This window comes from Podarcis raffonei, chromosome 4 (assembly GCF_027172205.1).
Source record: "Podarcis raffonei isolate rPodRaf1 chromosome 4, rPodRaf1.pri, whole genome shotgun sequence".
Lineage (NCBI taxonomy): Eukaryota > Metazoa > Chordata > Lepidosauria > Squamata > Lacertidae > Podarcis > Podarcis raffonei.
This window is the reverse complement of record NC_070605.1, coordinates 53,184,577-53,201,077: the sequence shown is the minus strand read 5'-3', so window position 1 is coordinate 53,201,077 and position 16,501 is coordinate 53,184,577. Positions and strand designations below refer to the sequence as shown.

The following is a 16,501-nucleotide window of genomic DNA, read 5'->3' as shown; positions in this document are numbered from 1 at the left end:
CCACTCCATCTTGTCCTTCCAAGCTAAGAAAATCCAGAGGAAAGAGATACAGAAGGCCATGCAAGGAAAAGAGTTCTCTCTCTCATTTTTCTCTTTGGGCAGATGTGTTGGAGAAAGGGGGACAAAGGAAAGTTCTTGCTCCCTCACCCTCCGCACTATACACAACAGTGACTTTATATAGAATATTTTATGAAGCTTTATAGCAACATTTCAGAATTGACCAATGAATATGTCAGTGTTCTCCCTGGTGTAACTAACTTCAAAAGGACTTCAAACCTAAATGAATCCAGTGGAGGGCATGCTTTAACTAACAAAACATTTATATACAAAAGCATGACTTCAAGAACAGGCATACAACCTTACACATCATAAAATTGCAAGAAATACAAACACATACAGAAGAAACCAGATGTGATTTTCACATAAGAATTCACCTGGTGTCAATTTAACCTAAACACTGGAATATTTCCACCATTGGCCATCCACAAGTGAAATGATTATATGCGCCGGGGGTGGGGGGCTGAGGCTCTACCAATGTTCACTGCTGAAGATACTGTAAATTTGAAAGCAGATTATCTCAACAGGATAAGTACCTGCCACATGTGCATTAATTCAGTCTACTGCAGAACACATTGAAAATTTCAGCGGAAAAACATTAATATGAATTTCCTAGAATCCAGGCTAGGTTTGCAGACAACAGACTTTAGTAGTAAATACCATTTCCTTTTCTAGAAACATGCAGTGTAGGATGACAATTTTAAATAGGCTTGTTACTTGAGTAGCCAAGGAAAGAACTGATTATGTAATAAATAATACACAGGTGACTGTATCTCAGCAGTGTGGTGCTTATCCTGACTTAAACATTAAGCTATTTAAAATTTTCTGCACATGTTACGTCATGCTACCTTACCAAAGCAATAAGCCCTATCCCCTCCCCCACCATACAACCACTGGATGTGTTTTAAAACAACATATGAACTTTCTTGAAATATGACATTTGCAAAGATTTAATATATATAAAAATTACAGCATCAATTGTGCCATATTAGACAATATTTCCTGCCACAAGGTTCTATCCTTCTAATGCTGGCAGTTAGTCAGGTTTTCAGAACAAGAATGGCCTCCCATTGAACAGGCAGGGATGCTGCTGTGCACTGGAAGTTTTTGATCCCCATTCCGGCCACCAGGGTGACATAAGTGATTGGTACAGGTGTGTGGCCAGGCAGGCTAGTAAAGGTATTTGTGAACCTATTTGCAAGGCTACAAAACCCAAATGGCTGAACGGGGAATGTTGCTTGTGCAGCAACATTCTGTAAAACTTCCCACACACTGGTCAGAGTTCCAATGCAACTGAAAAAGCTGTACCCCAAACTTAGGGGACCACTGGTAGGAAACTCTGATTCAATTCAGCAGGTGAAGTTTCTTTGAAAAAGCAGAACTGTGGCAGGCCTGGTTCAAATGCAAAAGCCTCTGGATGCACAGATAATGTACTTTAGATCCCAACAACAACATTCAGACTTCAGATTTCTTTCCCTTAATCCAAATTTGTTGCATTTGTTCATTTTTAATAGGTCTCAGAAAAAGATAAAAATGTGTTTTTATTTATGTTGAGGCTTATATATCAAACAAGTATCTAGACAGGAAACAAAATACAGCATAAAAATATTTAGTTACATTCACATTTTACAAACTTGACAGTATCTTTACAAATGAACAAAGAATCAACATTTGACCAGATTTAAGTCCACTTTTGCAGATTGGATTTTGTGGTTAATGATAAAATTACAGGCAAATGAGGACTGAAAGGAAGTTACAATAAGGCATGGCAATTCTTACTGTGATATAAAGTTATTCATCTCATTTAGTCTGCTTGGGAGGAATGTGCTATCAAAAGATTAAGCATCTGTAACAGGAAACTTGAGTCAGGTGATCAAGTTCCTCACCTACATTGGCCAGCCAGAGGGATGGCAGCTTATACCATTCTTCATCCTAATTTAGTGTAAGAAAATGAGGAGAGAGGAAAAATTCCACTGGTTGTTTTATATGTTTTACAAAGAATTTGTGCCTAACACTTCCCTTTAAACTGATGGTGAAGAAAATCACACTTTCTTTCTTTAAAAGTGTGTGTACAGGAAGTAACTCGGAGGGAATTACAAAAGGAAAACATGGGAAGATTAAATTTATCCGATGAAACAAAAACAAAGGAGCAAAGACACAATATTACCATTTTTGAAGTGTTACTCATACCATCCAATTTAGTTAAGGGGTTTCTTTCTTACATTCAGGACTTGCCTGTACTGTACCTCCAAAATAAGTTGTCATAGAAACCCTGCCTGGCTTGATTATCCACTTTAAGGCCACTATATTGAGTGTGGTGGATTAAAGCCCAAATGCAAAGGAAAACATGATCACCAGGTCTCACCAATATGCAGTGTCTACACACTGAAATGCAGTTGCTGCTGCCCTTCTACTGGTCCCCTTACCCGCCATTCTCCCCTGGTTGCTCCTATACAAAAACACAGTGCTGCTCACTACAGCAGGCAGGAAGAGGGGGGAGAGAGCTGACGGAAGAAGCAGGTGGGAGCTCTAAGACTCTGCAGCCTCACTCTGACCTGGTGCATTTAAAGATGCATTCTCCACTGCTGGGTGAGGTCCTGGAAAGCCACCATAGAGCTAATTAATGATGGGATAATCAATAGCACAGTGGTTTAATGATAATACACATATAGCCCAATAATAACCAAGGACCTTGATGCATCTTATATAGTTTCCCCCTCCTGTCCTGACAACAATACTATGAAGTACATTAGCCTGAGAAACAGGGATTGTCTGAAGGTCACCCAGCAAGCTTCATGGTTAGGTGGAGACTTGAACCTTGGGTCTGACACATATATAAACAAGCACATGTAATAATCACAGTGCACAAGACTGGATTATCTCAAACACAACAACTACAGGAGAAATATATCTGAGGAAGATTACACTTTTGCCAGCATTTTTACTAACTAAAGCAAATGAAGGTGGGGGAAACGTCCATATTCCTGCGAATGTAATCTCTCAGCATTTTCAATATTTAAACGTAAATGGTTGTTAATTTAGCCACTTAAGCATTTACGGTTGCCTTGGAACAACCATACAATATACCCTGTAACTATTTCTAGGACTGAATCTTATTAAGGTTCCCTGAAAGCAAAACTCAACACCTGCTGAGAAGATTTGGAACTGCACTGCTATTTGTATACATACTTCAGCCCCTCAGAAGTGATTCAAAAGGTAATGCAAGGCACACAGTTCAAAGGAAATGTGCCTGCTATGGCAGCATGTAATTTTAAAAAAATTTTATGCGAAATGACTGGTCACTGACAGATCCAACAGGACCTGCTACACAGCTGTCTTTAGAGGCTGCTTGCCTCATTCAACATCAACCTGTCAAAGGTTAATAGGAATTTCTAGCTTTCTGTGGAGTGCTTGTTCTTCCCACACAAGCCACCCCTGCATTTCCAAGGTTCTAAAATACACAGAGTAGCAGCTGTTTGCTTTAGAAATATAGTCTAAAAACAGAGCTTTCTATAAATAAGACCACTTCTACTATTAGTCACTCTATTTTTATTGCACAACAACCTGTGAAAGTCTTATCTTTAGCAGCTGTTTCACACTGACTACCAGGTACTGTAATTCAAAACTGATTTCATGCAAAAAAAAGAAGTGAAGAATGAAGCTTTTAAAGCACTGCAGTACCATAAATGAAATGGATAGTGGGCTGAAATCAAGGCAAACTATGTGACGGCAAGAGTTATCTTTGGTTTCAACCTATGAACTACTCAAGCATTATTTAGCCTCAGGAACCAATCATCCAAACACCAAGCAGGCTCTACTAATTCTGTTGTGCAGCATTGAGATGTTCAATAGGTTTTCAGTTTTTTCATCAGAAGCTCGAGGTGGATAACACAGTCTTCTAATTCAAGTATGTACCAACATTCACAAGGAGCCCATAGTGGCATAGTTATTATCCCTTTCATTCACACAATAAACCTTCGAGAGGGTTAGGTTGTAAGAAAATGACAGGCATAGAGTCAACAAACTTTATGGCTGAGTGGGAATTTGAACCTCAGGCTCTTAATTAATTGATATACTTGTATAAAAGTTTGGATTTTAAATACTTCTAGAAATAAATATATACCACAATGGCTATTTATCGTAGCAGAGAGTTTTGCAGCTAAATTGATCCAAGTTAGTTTTTTATTAATTGAATTTATATACTGCCCTGTACCTAGAGGTCTCAGGGCGGCTGGGTAAACATAAAACTGTTAATGTATGTTTGCTTAAGCTGGGCATGAATTTTAATCTTTCTGAGACTGTATCCCAGTTGTAGGCTGGCTGACTAGAAGGAATAGCTACTGAACCCTCCCAGATCCATAGACACCCATCAGAGGACTTATATAAGGCTTGACACATGGGGTTCCTGCATTGTACAGACCATTACATTCCAGCAGGGGTTTTGTCTATTAGCAGAGGAAGCTAGTCCTGGATTACTCTTGGCTATGAAAGATTCAGGAGTCTGCTACAAGCATTATTTCATTTGTACAGTCTTGTCAGAAACACAGATGGCACAGCTCTGGTAGGAGAGAATTTTCTGTTTGGGCTCCTTGTATTATTTAACCCAGCTTTGCAACTAATGCCATGGAAACTTACGGAGTTGCTATCGCTTTTCTTAAAGAGAGAGCGTATGCACTCATGAAACCCACCTAAAGCTAATTATGTTATTTGCAATATTAAAAGTTTACATTACTTTATTATAATACCACTGTAAAAATAGCTTGCCTCACTTGTTTTCAGCTAATATATGTTTAACTGCCTCAATCTTCTCTATATTCATATTGGGTAAGGAAACCATAGTCTGACAACATGAAAGTGGTGTAAAAGAGTTGTCTTAAATAGAATACAAAAGACAAAACCTATAGCTATAACCAGTGCTTTTTTCTATAAAAATGTTTAGGGCTACTCTCATTTTCCTACTCATATTGAAATACTGCCCCTCAATGAGGCCAAACTTAGACCCCTAAAATGTTTAGGGGTATACATACCCCCTGCGTCCCCCCATAAAAAAAACACTGGCAGTAACAAAAAATATGGCTTAGATAAATTTTGTTGTGCTTATTTCAAACCAATAACCCCTTCCCCAAACACATGTAAAAAGGGTATTGGATGTTAATCAGCCAAAAGCCTGGTTGAAGAGGAACATTTTTGTCTGGCGCCTAAAGGTTTTTAATGAAGGCACCAGCTGAACCTCCCTTCCACAAAGGTCCATTCTTCTGCTGCCACCCTCCGGACCTCTCATGTGGAGGAGGCACACGAAGAAGGGCGTCAGAAAATGATGTCAGGGTCCAGGTAGGTTCATATGGAGAGAAGAGGTCCCTGAGGTATTGCGGTCCTGAGCTGTTTAAGGCTTAATTGGTCAAACCAGCACTCTGCATTGTTCCTCCGGTGAGCAACCTGGCCACCAAATTCTGCACCAGCCAAAGCTTCTGAACTGTTTTCAGAGGCAGTCCTACATAAAACTTTGATTTGACAGTCACCTTGATGAGTGGATCTGCACAATGCACCAATGTGAACTGCAACTCATTAATCAGTGCCACATTTATGAAAGAGACATAGATTTCTTCAGAGTTGAGTCCCCTGACATAAAAAGCTCTTTGCCACTCTGTATACAGCTCTTAGCATTTGATAAGTCCAATGTGACAGGAAGCTTGAATGGAAGAATGATTGACAGTAAGGGAGTGGAATGGAATGCTGGGCGGAGCTAAGAGTGAGTGACAGTTTGAGTGCGGCTGCTGGAAAAAGACAGTTGGAATGTGGGTGCTTTTAACAGCTGTATAGCAACATAATTCAGCAGTTCCCCATCACTACATCTCCAGGCTGGGGGAAACAGAACCTGTTTTATCTGCTGCATGACAGGCAGAAATATAGGGAGCCTGTCAGGAAAAAGTGACAAACCTAGACCCTAGTTCGTAAGGCCCTACTCATGCAAAGGGGTCCCTATGCAGTCAAGGGGTAGCAGAACCATGCCACAGGTCTCATCTGCAAGGTTTACCCTGCCTTGACATCTAGATATTACCCATGGATGTCTGCATAGGTGCACACCAGAGGCAGAGAAAACAATTTAATCTTGGGGAACATCACAGACCAACTCTCCCTTGATTACATGGAAACCCCATCATGCGAGTAACACATAAAGAAGACTACGGATTAGGAAGATTCTGCAGCATATACTCTTAAATAGTCTAAAAATTTGCTTATCCAGGAAGAGTACAGCACTGCCATTCCTGTGTATGTCTTATCTCTTATGAGCCCTGGTGTCTTCTGTCTGTATTACTGAAGATGAAGTCCAATCTTAGATGAATGGAAGCATAAAGAAGTCTTGCTTTCTTTAAAGCATGTTGTAAATTCAGAACTATGTGTGTGTGTAGTCCTGGATAAGTGGACTGATGAGGCAGATTCACTTAGGCGAGAAGGCAAGAGAAAAACAGAGGTAGTAAAGTGCCTACTCTAGAATCATATATGAGCTCTCATGAGCCTTAAATTATTCAGTCCTAGTCCAGCTCCCTGTTGTCAGCCAATAGAACTGTTGCCCAAATAAATCTTATTTAATTAATGGTATGAAACCTAGTCAATTAATTGTTTGTTTGATTGATTAAATTAAATTAGTTTGCATATGAAAAATAGGGGAAATACTTTTGTTTTTAGATGATGCAGTGGGTATAATCTTAGAAAATGCATTCTGCCTCCTCAGAATGAAGGGAATGCTTGCAGTATGTAGGTAGTATAAATATTAAAAATAAAGTTTTTACTTTTTTAAAAAAATCATCTGCTTGATAAATCAAGGGCACCTTTCTGATTGACATAAATATGTTAGTTGATAAATGGATCTACTAGTTAAATATTTCTGCCACAACAACATCTAAGCTTGATGTTCTTCTAGCAACACTTCTATATCTATTTTCTCTTGCTGTCCCCAAGAGATTGCTTTAACTGCTGTTCATTTAACCTCTGCTTTTACAACTCTCCTGATAACAAGGGCATGACCCAGCGTTTTAGGAACACAGCACCAGATGACACTATGAAGCAGATATGAAATAACAACTCGTTACCTGAACCTAATAATTCTCTGGATGTTTGCTTGGGAGCAAGCTCCATTAAGCTCAGTGAGATTTAGTTTTGAGTAAACATGTACAGGACCAGACTGCATGTACAAAAGAAACAACATGTCTTATTGTATTGGCATCTGTTTAGTGAAAAAAAGAACCTTCAAATGACAAAAAATGAGGTAGACTGTAAAGAAACTTTTTTTTTTAACTAAAATAATATGTGTTGATTACAAAGACTGATCCTACAAGGATTTACTTGGTTCAATGTGGCTTACTTCCAGGTAATGTGAACTGTGACCTTAATCATATTTAATAACCTGAAGCATATTTATTTAGTTTATATACTTTTTAGAGACCCCATTCAAATGGTGCATTACCACAATGCATAAGAAAATTCATATTTCTTATGAAAATTAAAATACTGAAAATCAATAAAATTTAAAACAAACAGCAAGAGCTAAACGATCAAGTGAGCTTCACTAAAAGGATGATGAGAAGCTGAGGATGATGTCTGAAAGGAAATCAAAGAGGGGGCCATATGCACTTCATGGAGGAAGAAACTACAGCTGAGGAGTCAGTGCTGGAAAAGGTTTGTCCCTGATACCCACCAGCAAGGTAGCTCATTAAGGGAAAGCAAGAGAGCAGGGCCTCTACTGTCAGCCCCAACACCTGGGTAGGTAAAAATGGTACTTCAAATTAATTGGTCCCAAACCATTTAAAGGTTAAGAACATAACATTAAACTGAGCTTGAATATGAATAGACAGCCAGTGCAACTGGCAGGGAATAGGTGTACATGATCAAAGCGCTTGACTCCCAAAAGCATCCTGGTGGCTGTTATATGCTATTTGGATCTTCAGAGACAGCCCATAGTGATCTAACCAGAAACACTTCTGAAGTTTAGCCATACAAGATATCTGGATCACTGGGTCACACACCACAATTACCCAAGAGTCCAGTGTCGCTGTCAAGCATTAACCCACATACCTGTTTGGTAAGAGTTTCCAAAATATTCTGGAGCTGTCATCTTCAAATCACATTTTGGAGTTGTCCTGGAATGGCCCTACTTATTTCCCTTACACTACCATTTAAGTGTACGTGGTTTAATTAAGCATGGTCATTTGTGTCATATACTATTGAGCAAAGCTGCATGTTATCAACAAAGTTATTATATTTAGAGCACACACTGAATAATGCCAAAAGCAAGAACCTTTCTAGGTGTGGTTGTCACCCATTTGTTATGTCAAATCCAGACACAGTCTGTATTGAGCATCTGTTGTAGTGTTATTGCATCTTCGCAGCACTAAATGCTTTATTTTTACTAATTGGAAAATGCATAACATATCTACTGCAAAAGCCTGGGCAACTACTGATTACTATGTACTTTGCTATGGCCACACAACTTCTGTGTTTTTGTGTGTGTGGCATAGTCTCTATTGGACCAACAGCCTCTACACTGTAATAAAAACAGAAGGTAAAAGGTAAAGGACCCCTGGATGGTTAAGTCCAGTCAAAGGGACTATGGGGTGCGGTGCTCATCTTGCTTCAGGCCAAGGGAGACGGCGTTTGTCCGCAGACTGCTTTCTGGGTCATGTGGCCAGCATGACTAAACCACTTCTGGCACAACGGAACACCGTACCGAGTAACAGAACACACGGAAAAGCTGTTTACCTTCCTGCAGCAGCAGTACCTATTTATCTACTTGCACTGGTGTGCTTTTGAACTGCTAGGTTGGCAGAATATTGGGCTAGTTGAGCCTTTGGCCTGATTCAGCAGAGTTCCTCTTTGGTTCTTAAGGCTTACATGTCACATTAAAAAGCACAATCCTATGCATGCTTATACAGTGATTAATCCCATTACTGTATGTTCAGTGGAGCACAATACAACAACCATTGCACACAGGCATAGGATTGTGCTGTCATATTTTTTTAAGTGCCACAAGGCATTGCTGCATTCGGCCACCTCACATTTTATGTCTTTGGTGGCTCTCTTCTCTTGGTGCACCTCAACACTGGAATACCCCTCCTGCTATGTGTTTTGTTTGTTGATTATTGTTATTATTACCCCTTGCCATAGGAAGAATCCCACGCACGGAAAGCGCGGGGGGCGCTTGCCCATTTAAGCAAAAAAGCCAGCGCTAGAGCTCTCGTCCATCCTTATTACAAAGGATAGGAAGAGAACCGGAGGGAGAAGCGTCTGGGCGAGCGGGAAAGTAGCGAACAGCGGCCCCTGGGGGGCGACTCCCTGACGGGAATTTGGGGAACGCGGCGCGCGAATAGACAGAGCGAACGGGCGAGGCGGCGGGGGACTGTCGGGGAAGAGGGAACCGCTTGACCGGACATTCAACCAAATTTCGGCCGCGGGGGGGGGGAGGCTGGGACGGTACTGGGACAAAGCGGCGATAAGCAGGCAACTGCCCGAAGCAGTCCGGGCAGCGGAATAGGCGGCGAAGTCGCCTCACGTGGGGCCACCTCAGGGGCAACAAAGCCTGACTCGGTTCATATGGCGGGAAAACAAAAGGCTGCCCCCCCCCCTCGAGCGCGGGGCGAGAGCCAAGTACCTTTTCTCCGGTCACGACGTGCAGCCCTTCCCGCACTTTGGCAAAGGACCCCTCGCCCAACTTCCTTCCGATCAGGTAATTGCCCACGCGCTTGGTGTGCTGGAACTCGCGGAGCCGCTCCCGGGACGCGGCCGCGTTGACCCAGGCGGCCAGGAACGTCCCCTCGGGGCTGAGGGGGGGCGTCGTGGGCTCGTCGCCGCCGTCGCCGAAGCTCGCCGCGGGGGGCTCGCTCAGGAGCCCGTCGCCAGCAGCCGCCGGCATCCTGCTGCTGCTGCTGCTCCCGCCGCCGCAACTCGGTGCAATCAATGCCTTCTCTTTGCAACCCTTGCTGCGCCAAAGAGCTTCTGAGAAACTCGCTTCTTTCTTTCTTTAGCTCGTGCTTCTGCTCCCGCTACTCCCCAAATTCAAGTCTGCAGCACCAGCCTGCCAATGTGATCGGCACCCGCGTGTGCACGTGGGGACCCGACGGCGGCTGGCTGGCTGCTGAGGCGCACTTTGCCTCTCAGGGAAATGTCAAGCAAAGAGCAAAACAAGCAAGCAATGAAAAAAGCAAAATAACAGAAAAGAAACCCGCTTCGCCAACGGGGTCTGGCCGGCTTGGTGGAGATCTAGCGCGATTCGGCCGCCACGAGGAACTAGCCCCGGATCACAGCCGCGCAGCTTTGCAGCCAGGTCCGGCGAGCTGCGAGGCTGAGGCTGTGCACGCCTCACGTTAAAGAGGGAGCCTGAGCCAGCTCCCGCAGATCAATTGTCTCCAGTCTCCGTGGAAGCCCGTTGGCTGCCTTCCCCTCATTGGATCTGTCGATCACTTTTCCCCTCCCTCTCGTACCGCGCCTGGCTGCCTCCTTCTCCTGGTGCTGCTGCTTGAGGCTCTCTCCCCCTCTTGCGGGGAGGGGTCTGGGGAGGCGGGGGGGGAGGAGAGAAACGTTTCATTCAGGCTAAATTGGCAGTAATTTAATCCGATCCCTCTGCTGAGAACAGATGCAATGAAAACTCGACAGCAGTCGTGGTCCTTTAGAAATTCGGGCAGCTCCCCCTGCCCCCCCCGTGTTTTTGGTGTAATGCAGATTCAACCCTAAAGCCAAATCGCATCGAGGAGCCCCCTTGCCAGCGAGTTATTTACGCCTTCAATTCACGAAGATGCTGCATTTCTCTCTATAATTAGGGCAGTCAAGCCGTGACAGGCGCTCTGCGTGACTCCTTTCGGAGCAAAGCCTGGTTTATTTTTCTCAAGATCTCTTTTATTCCTTCCCCGATAATATTTTTCTTGTGTTGCTTTGTGCCCCTTTTGTGCTTGAAAGCACTTCACTTTGCTTTCACTTCTTTGCGGGTGACATGTGCTCCAGAGCTCAGATCGTGACAGCCCTGGCAATAAAAGCATAAGCGGTCCCCACCTCCCCTTTCTGTTGTAAGAAATTGAGGCTGAAAATGCAGTTACCTTGGCAGCTTAAAGCAAAGGAAAGCCCCGCCTTATATTATACATTATTTTTATTTAGAGCTGCAGCCTCCATTTTATGTTCTCGGCCCTCTTGCTTTTAACAATTCCCAACCTCAGCTTTAGGAAGCATTACATCCTTCATTCTAACTGCTATCTTAAAACGCTCCACAGTTCCACAATGCAACTTGAGTAAATATAACTACATACAGGGACTATGAATAGTTGGGGAAAGTCACAACTATTGCTTGTGCGAGACAAACTCATAAATAATATCAATGCCCCCCCCCAGGGCAAATAGAGACAGCCAATCATCCCCTCCATGTGCACAAATCACATCCTAGGCCTTTATTGAGAGTCTGCCAATCCTCAGGTGCCTTTTTGGGGGGAGAGGCAGGAGGCAGGACTGGCAGGCAGGTCCCCCTTTCACTACTGGACTTCTACTTGCGGAGCTTTGGATGCCATTTATAATTAATTGACAATTTGCTGTCCTTTAATGGTACCCCCAGATCTGCTACCTGCCATCTCCATCAGAGTGCATTTCGACGAAAAAGGGAATTGCTGGCATCAATAGCCCTAATCCTTTCTGCAAATGTTTTAATTGCAATACACTCCATGTGACAATTACCCTGATCACTTGCTGAAATTACTAATTCCATAGTTTAGAAAAGCTTTTTATATAGAAGTATACAGGAAAAAAAGCTGAAATCATATGCTTTTGTTTACGGGAATTAATCCCTCTGAACTCAGTGTGACTTATTTCTGAATAAACACCCGTAGGATTGGGCTATATAAGAATCTAATTTTGTTCCCCCAACGTAGTCTAATGGTAGGTCTGATGGTAACGTAACCTTAGCTTGTGCGCTGATACTGCAAAACTTTGCATACACCAATAGTACTATCACCAAGTCTTTTAATTGTGATATTTTAATAAGCCAATCACCCTACATCGTATCCCAAGGCTGAATATGGCTCTCATTACCTGTTTCCATATTCAGCACAGCACAGTAGCCTGAATGAAGTTTATATGCCTATGAAGCCCAGAAAAGGCTTATCCCCTCCATAAGGTACCTTCTCTACAAATCTAGTTCATTTCTCTCCCAGCTATGTGCAGGTTTTTCAGTTGATATTGGCCCCCTGAAGATTCAATAGACTGAAGCACTACTTTCCATCTGCCTTGTGTTCTTGTGTTCTTTATCCCAAGCCTCATATAGTGCACTTAGATCTGTTTCGCATTGGTTATAATTTGTTCATTGCCAGCCTCTACAGGGATCCATAGGGCTAGTTCCAGATCCATAAACAGAGTGAGAGCTTAAGAGTACATCACAAGGCAATAATAAAAATAGATAAACAGGTGTTTTATTTGCTTCATGTTTTTATTGTGGCCAGTTTATTTAGCATAGCTGTTACATCAAAGAAAGACATCATCTGGGCGTATTCATTGATCCAAGGGTAATATGTTAACTTCAACCCTAGAACATTAAAGGAAGTGTTTTCCAGTTATTTTAAAAACTGGGATTTCCGCAGGGTGTTGAGTGTGTTGTGAGAACAGGGATCAAAAGTCAATTGCCTGCCCAGTCCCAAACCAGGACTGTAGAGAGAGTGGTCTGAGGATAAACATGTAATGGCATCAGTGTTTCTGTTCTCTAGCATAGCATTCATGGGGTTCAGTTATTTGCCATAAAATTTTTAGAAAAGATAAGTGCGGTATGATTGTCTTGAAGATTTGAGAAATTTAAAAAACCATTTCGCAGAGAAATACACCTTAGCTAATGAAAAATGGAGCCCTTCTGTATTCCAAAGGAAAGTGAAAAAAGCCCATCGGACCATTTTCATGAAACAGATCAGTGGCACCGAAACAGACAGATTCTAAAGTATATCAGATGGGGGAGAATGTTAACTTTGGTAAGTTCACACACACACTATATTAATAGTTAAAATTTCTAACTCTAAATCTGTGGCCACTGCTTCCATTGTATTAATTCAAAAAGACTACACAAGGGTGATGTCTTTAAGAATATAGTGTTTGTATGCGTACCCAAAGAGGTGGCCAAACTGATTTTGAGAGCAACCCAATGCAGAAGAAGCTGGCATAAAGTAAGCCAGTGTAAATTAAGCCGAGATAAAGTTACACCAGATCCAAAACCCATTCAGTAATGGGGCTGCTGCTGCTCTCTCCAAATCTGGCAGAGCAGTGGCCGACCTTGGGGTCTCAAATTTTAGCGGTGCCTAGTGCAACGCCAAAATTTGGTGTTCCCCCACCTCTCCCCTTCCATTCTACATCATAGTTACAGTTCCCCTGAAGCTCCGCATCCAGTGCAACCGAAGCAGTCACTCTCCCCTAAATCAGTCACTGGAAAGAGGGCAAACAAGCCTTTAAAATGGTTATGTTATCAGGTTGATGACCAAGCTGAATAACCTTGGGATCCAACCTAAGTCGCCTTTCTGTGGTCCCATTCCTGCCACACCTCCAGAATGCCTTTTTTGGGGGACTTACATTGGGCTCAGCTCAGCAGGCTAAGCTGGGATGAGCTGGGAGGGGTGGCTAACACCCCAGAGGACAGGATCACACTTCAAAACGACCTTGACAGATTAGAGAACTGGGAAAAAACAAACAAGATGAATTTTAACAGGGAGAAATGTAAAGTATTGCACTTGGGCAAAAAAAATGAGAGGCACAAATACAAGATGGGTGACACCTGGCTTGAGAGCAGTACATGTGAAAAGGATCTAGGAGTCTTGGTTGACCACAAACTTGACATGAGCCAACAGTGTGACGCGGCAGCTAAAAAAGCCAATGCAATTCTGGGCTGCATCAATAGGAGTATAGCATCTAGATCAAGGGAAGTAATAGTGCCACTGTATTCTGCTCTGGTCAGACCTCACCTGGAGTACTGTGTCCAGTTCTGGGCACCACAGTTCAAGAAGGACACTGACAAACTGGAACGTGTCCAGAGGAGGGCAACCAAAATGGTCAAAGGCCTGGAAACGATGCCTTATGAGGAACGGCTAAGGGAGCTGGGCATGTTTAGCCTGGAGAAGAGGAGTGATATGATAGCCATGTTCAAATATATAAAAGGATGTCACATAGAGGAGGGAGAAAGGTTGTTTTCTGCTGCTCCAGAGAAGCGGACACGGACAGCCTTACTGTATGCCTCTTTGCAGCTGAATTACAGCAGCGATTCAGGCACTGGAAATCACCTTAGAAACTGGTGATAAATATAACATTTTGACACCCTTAATAAATGTGGTAGGAAGAGTGAATGCATGAATGCTGGCAAAAAGAGGGGTACCAAATTTGATATGTATTTTTTAATTGCACCCAGTACCATTATTACAGCTGTGTATGTGCGAGGGGCTGTTGATTAGAGACCCAAGCATGCAAGTAAAGCCAAAGATATGAATAGCATAGGAGTGATAAAAGCAGAATTTCCCATACAAAATTAATGGAACACTCCCCCATCCCCAAATGACCACAGGTTTTTAGTATAGAGTAAAAGTTGCCTTTTACATTGCTGTGCATATCACTACCTAGCTTGTTTTCTTGCGCCCACAGCCCCAATTCCTATTCAATGCAGCAGTCATCTACGCATGCACAATGGATGCCTAAAATGTAAACACCTTGCCTTAACTATGGCTTATGGTTTCAAATGGTTTGGAAGCTGTTTTGAGGAAAAGCACATAATAAAGAAACTACAGAGTAAAGATGAATTGTGGCTAACTTCTTGTGTACTGAGGTTCAAACACCAGCAGTAGGAGAGCACTGGAGTCTTGAGTAAATACACAGCCTACCTTGCAAGCAGAAACAAGCTAAGTACATTAGGATGCCATTTATTTTGCAATGACATGGTGTTTGAACTCAGATACGTGATGAAACAGATACAGGCAAAAGGGCATTGTTGGGTACTTAGAAGATGCGGAGGCATAAAATTTGCATATGCTCATTAATATGTATAGGTGCAAATTTAGGCCAACTTTCAGAGGGGAGAAAACAAACTGGCTCTTGCTCTCAGGGCATACTCTCTAAGCTGTTGGGACTTATTATCATGTAAGTGTATAGGAGTGCAGCCCTGTGGCACCATCCTGTGCGTGTTTATGCAGCATTAAATCCTGAGCTCAGTGGGATTTACTCCCTAGTCATTATATTTAGGGTTGAATTGCAACTTAAGTGCTTGCTTTTTTTTACAAGTTCTCTGATAAAATTCTTAACGCATATACCAACCCAACTGAAATATTTAGTATTAAATGAAGAGGATGTATAAGATACTGTGTTAGTTAAGCAAAATGAATTACGTATGCAACCTTTTCCCATTGTATTAATCTGGAGCTCTAAAATTGGAAAATTCATTTTTTCTGTCTTCCTTTGTATACAGAGAGACTTGCAAATGAGTTTCAACAATAATCGTGTGGCATATCACAGTTTACTTGATGCAGTTGGGTCTCTGTGCGATTCTCATCACTAATGAAGACACCAGAGATTAACTGCTAAGGGATTCAGTTATGAAGAACATGTTTTTATTATCAAATGTTAAGACTTCTGAATGCACGGAGGAATCAATATACTTTGAAATAAAGCCTGATTATTAAATAAAGAGTATAAAAACAAATTTAAGGTGCAGATGAGCACCGCTTCATTTAGCTATACTGTAAACATGTTCATTTGATATATTCCATTTTTATATATCTGTTATATATCTGCTCCTAAGATGGAGCGGATGTCACAAGGGACCCTGCATGAGTTTGATGGGCTCTGGACCAATGGCCCCTCCATTGCCTGCTCCCTCAGGTTCACAGCACAGTGAGGGGGCAGACCTCTCAGTGTATAAGGGTGTATGAGGCAGCCATTTTGGGGAGAAAGATGAGGGAGAGATCGGGATGTTGAGGGTGGAATGTGGAGGATGCGGTTCAGTTATGCAGGGCAGGGCTTACTTGCCCTTCCCCAATATTGTATTCAAGTTGGCATCCCTGGGTGGGTGGAACAGAGGCAGAGCACAACCCTTGGACCACCTTGTAAGTTGTTTTGAATATATTCTCAATGGTTTTAAATATATATTTACAATATGTGTTCCTGGGTAGATTTTTAAAGGGTTTCCTCTTTAAAATCGACCTGAAAATAGGATGTGACAGACCTAGACCCACCCAATCTGAGAATATGGGCAGTCTGAACTTTAATGTGTGCCTATGATTAGACATTGGGTTTGGGGCGATTACAGATGCCACAAATATTTTGTGTGTCTGATGAAGTGGGCTCTAGTCTGCAAAAGCTAATGCCACCATAAATCTGTCTTGAAGATGTCCTAATACTTTTTCTTGGTTTTGTTGCAACAGCCTAACATGGCTACCCTTCTGGAATTTTCCCATCG

At 42.4% G+C, this 16,501-nt stretch overlaps 1 protein-coding gene and 1 long non-coding RNA gene across 3 annotated transcripts in view; one reads left to right on the top strand and one right to left on the bottom strand.

Annotated features, from left to right (window-relative positions):
• The window catches only part of HUNK (hormonally up-regulated Neu-associated kinase), a 53,978-nt gene extending 43,423 nt beyond the window's left edge, over positions 1-10,555 (bottom strand). The window contains exon 1 of the mRNA XM_053386591.1: positions 9,704-10,555. Within this exon, the coding sequence (XP_053242566.1) occupies positions 9,704-9,964 (261 nt within the window). The 5' untranslated portion in view covers positions 9,965-10,555. The remainder of the gene's footprint in view (positions 1-9,703) is intronic.
• LOC128412966 (uncharacterized) lies at positions 9,248-15,505 on the top strand. Of its 2 annotated transcripts, none has more exons than XR_008330205.1 (3): positions 9,248-9,778; positions 12,908-13,043; positions 14,695-15,505. It is a non-coding gene; the product is annotated as an uncharacterized LOC128412966 (long non-coding RNA). The 2 variants fall into 2 exon arrangements; XR_008330206.1 differs by having other exon boundaries at positions 9,249-9,778; positions 12,942-13,043.
• Positions 15,506-16,501: the final 996 nt, after the last annotated feature.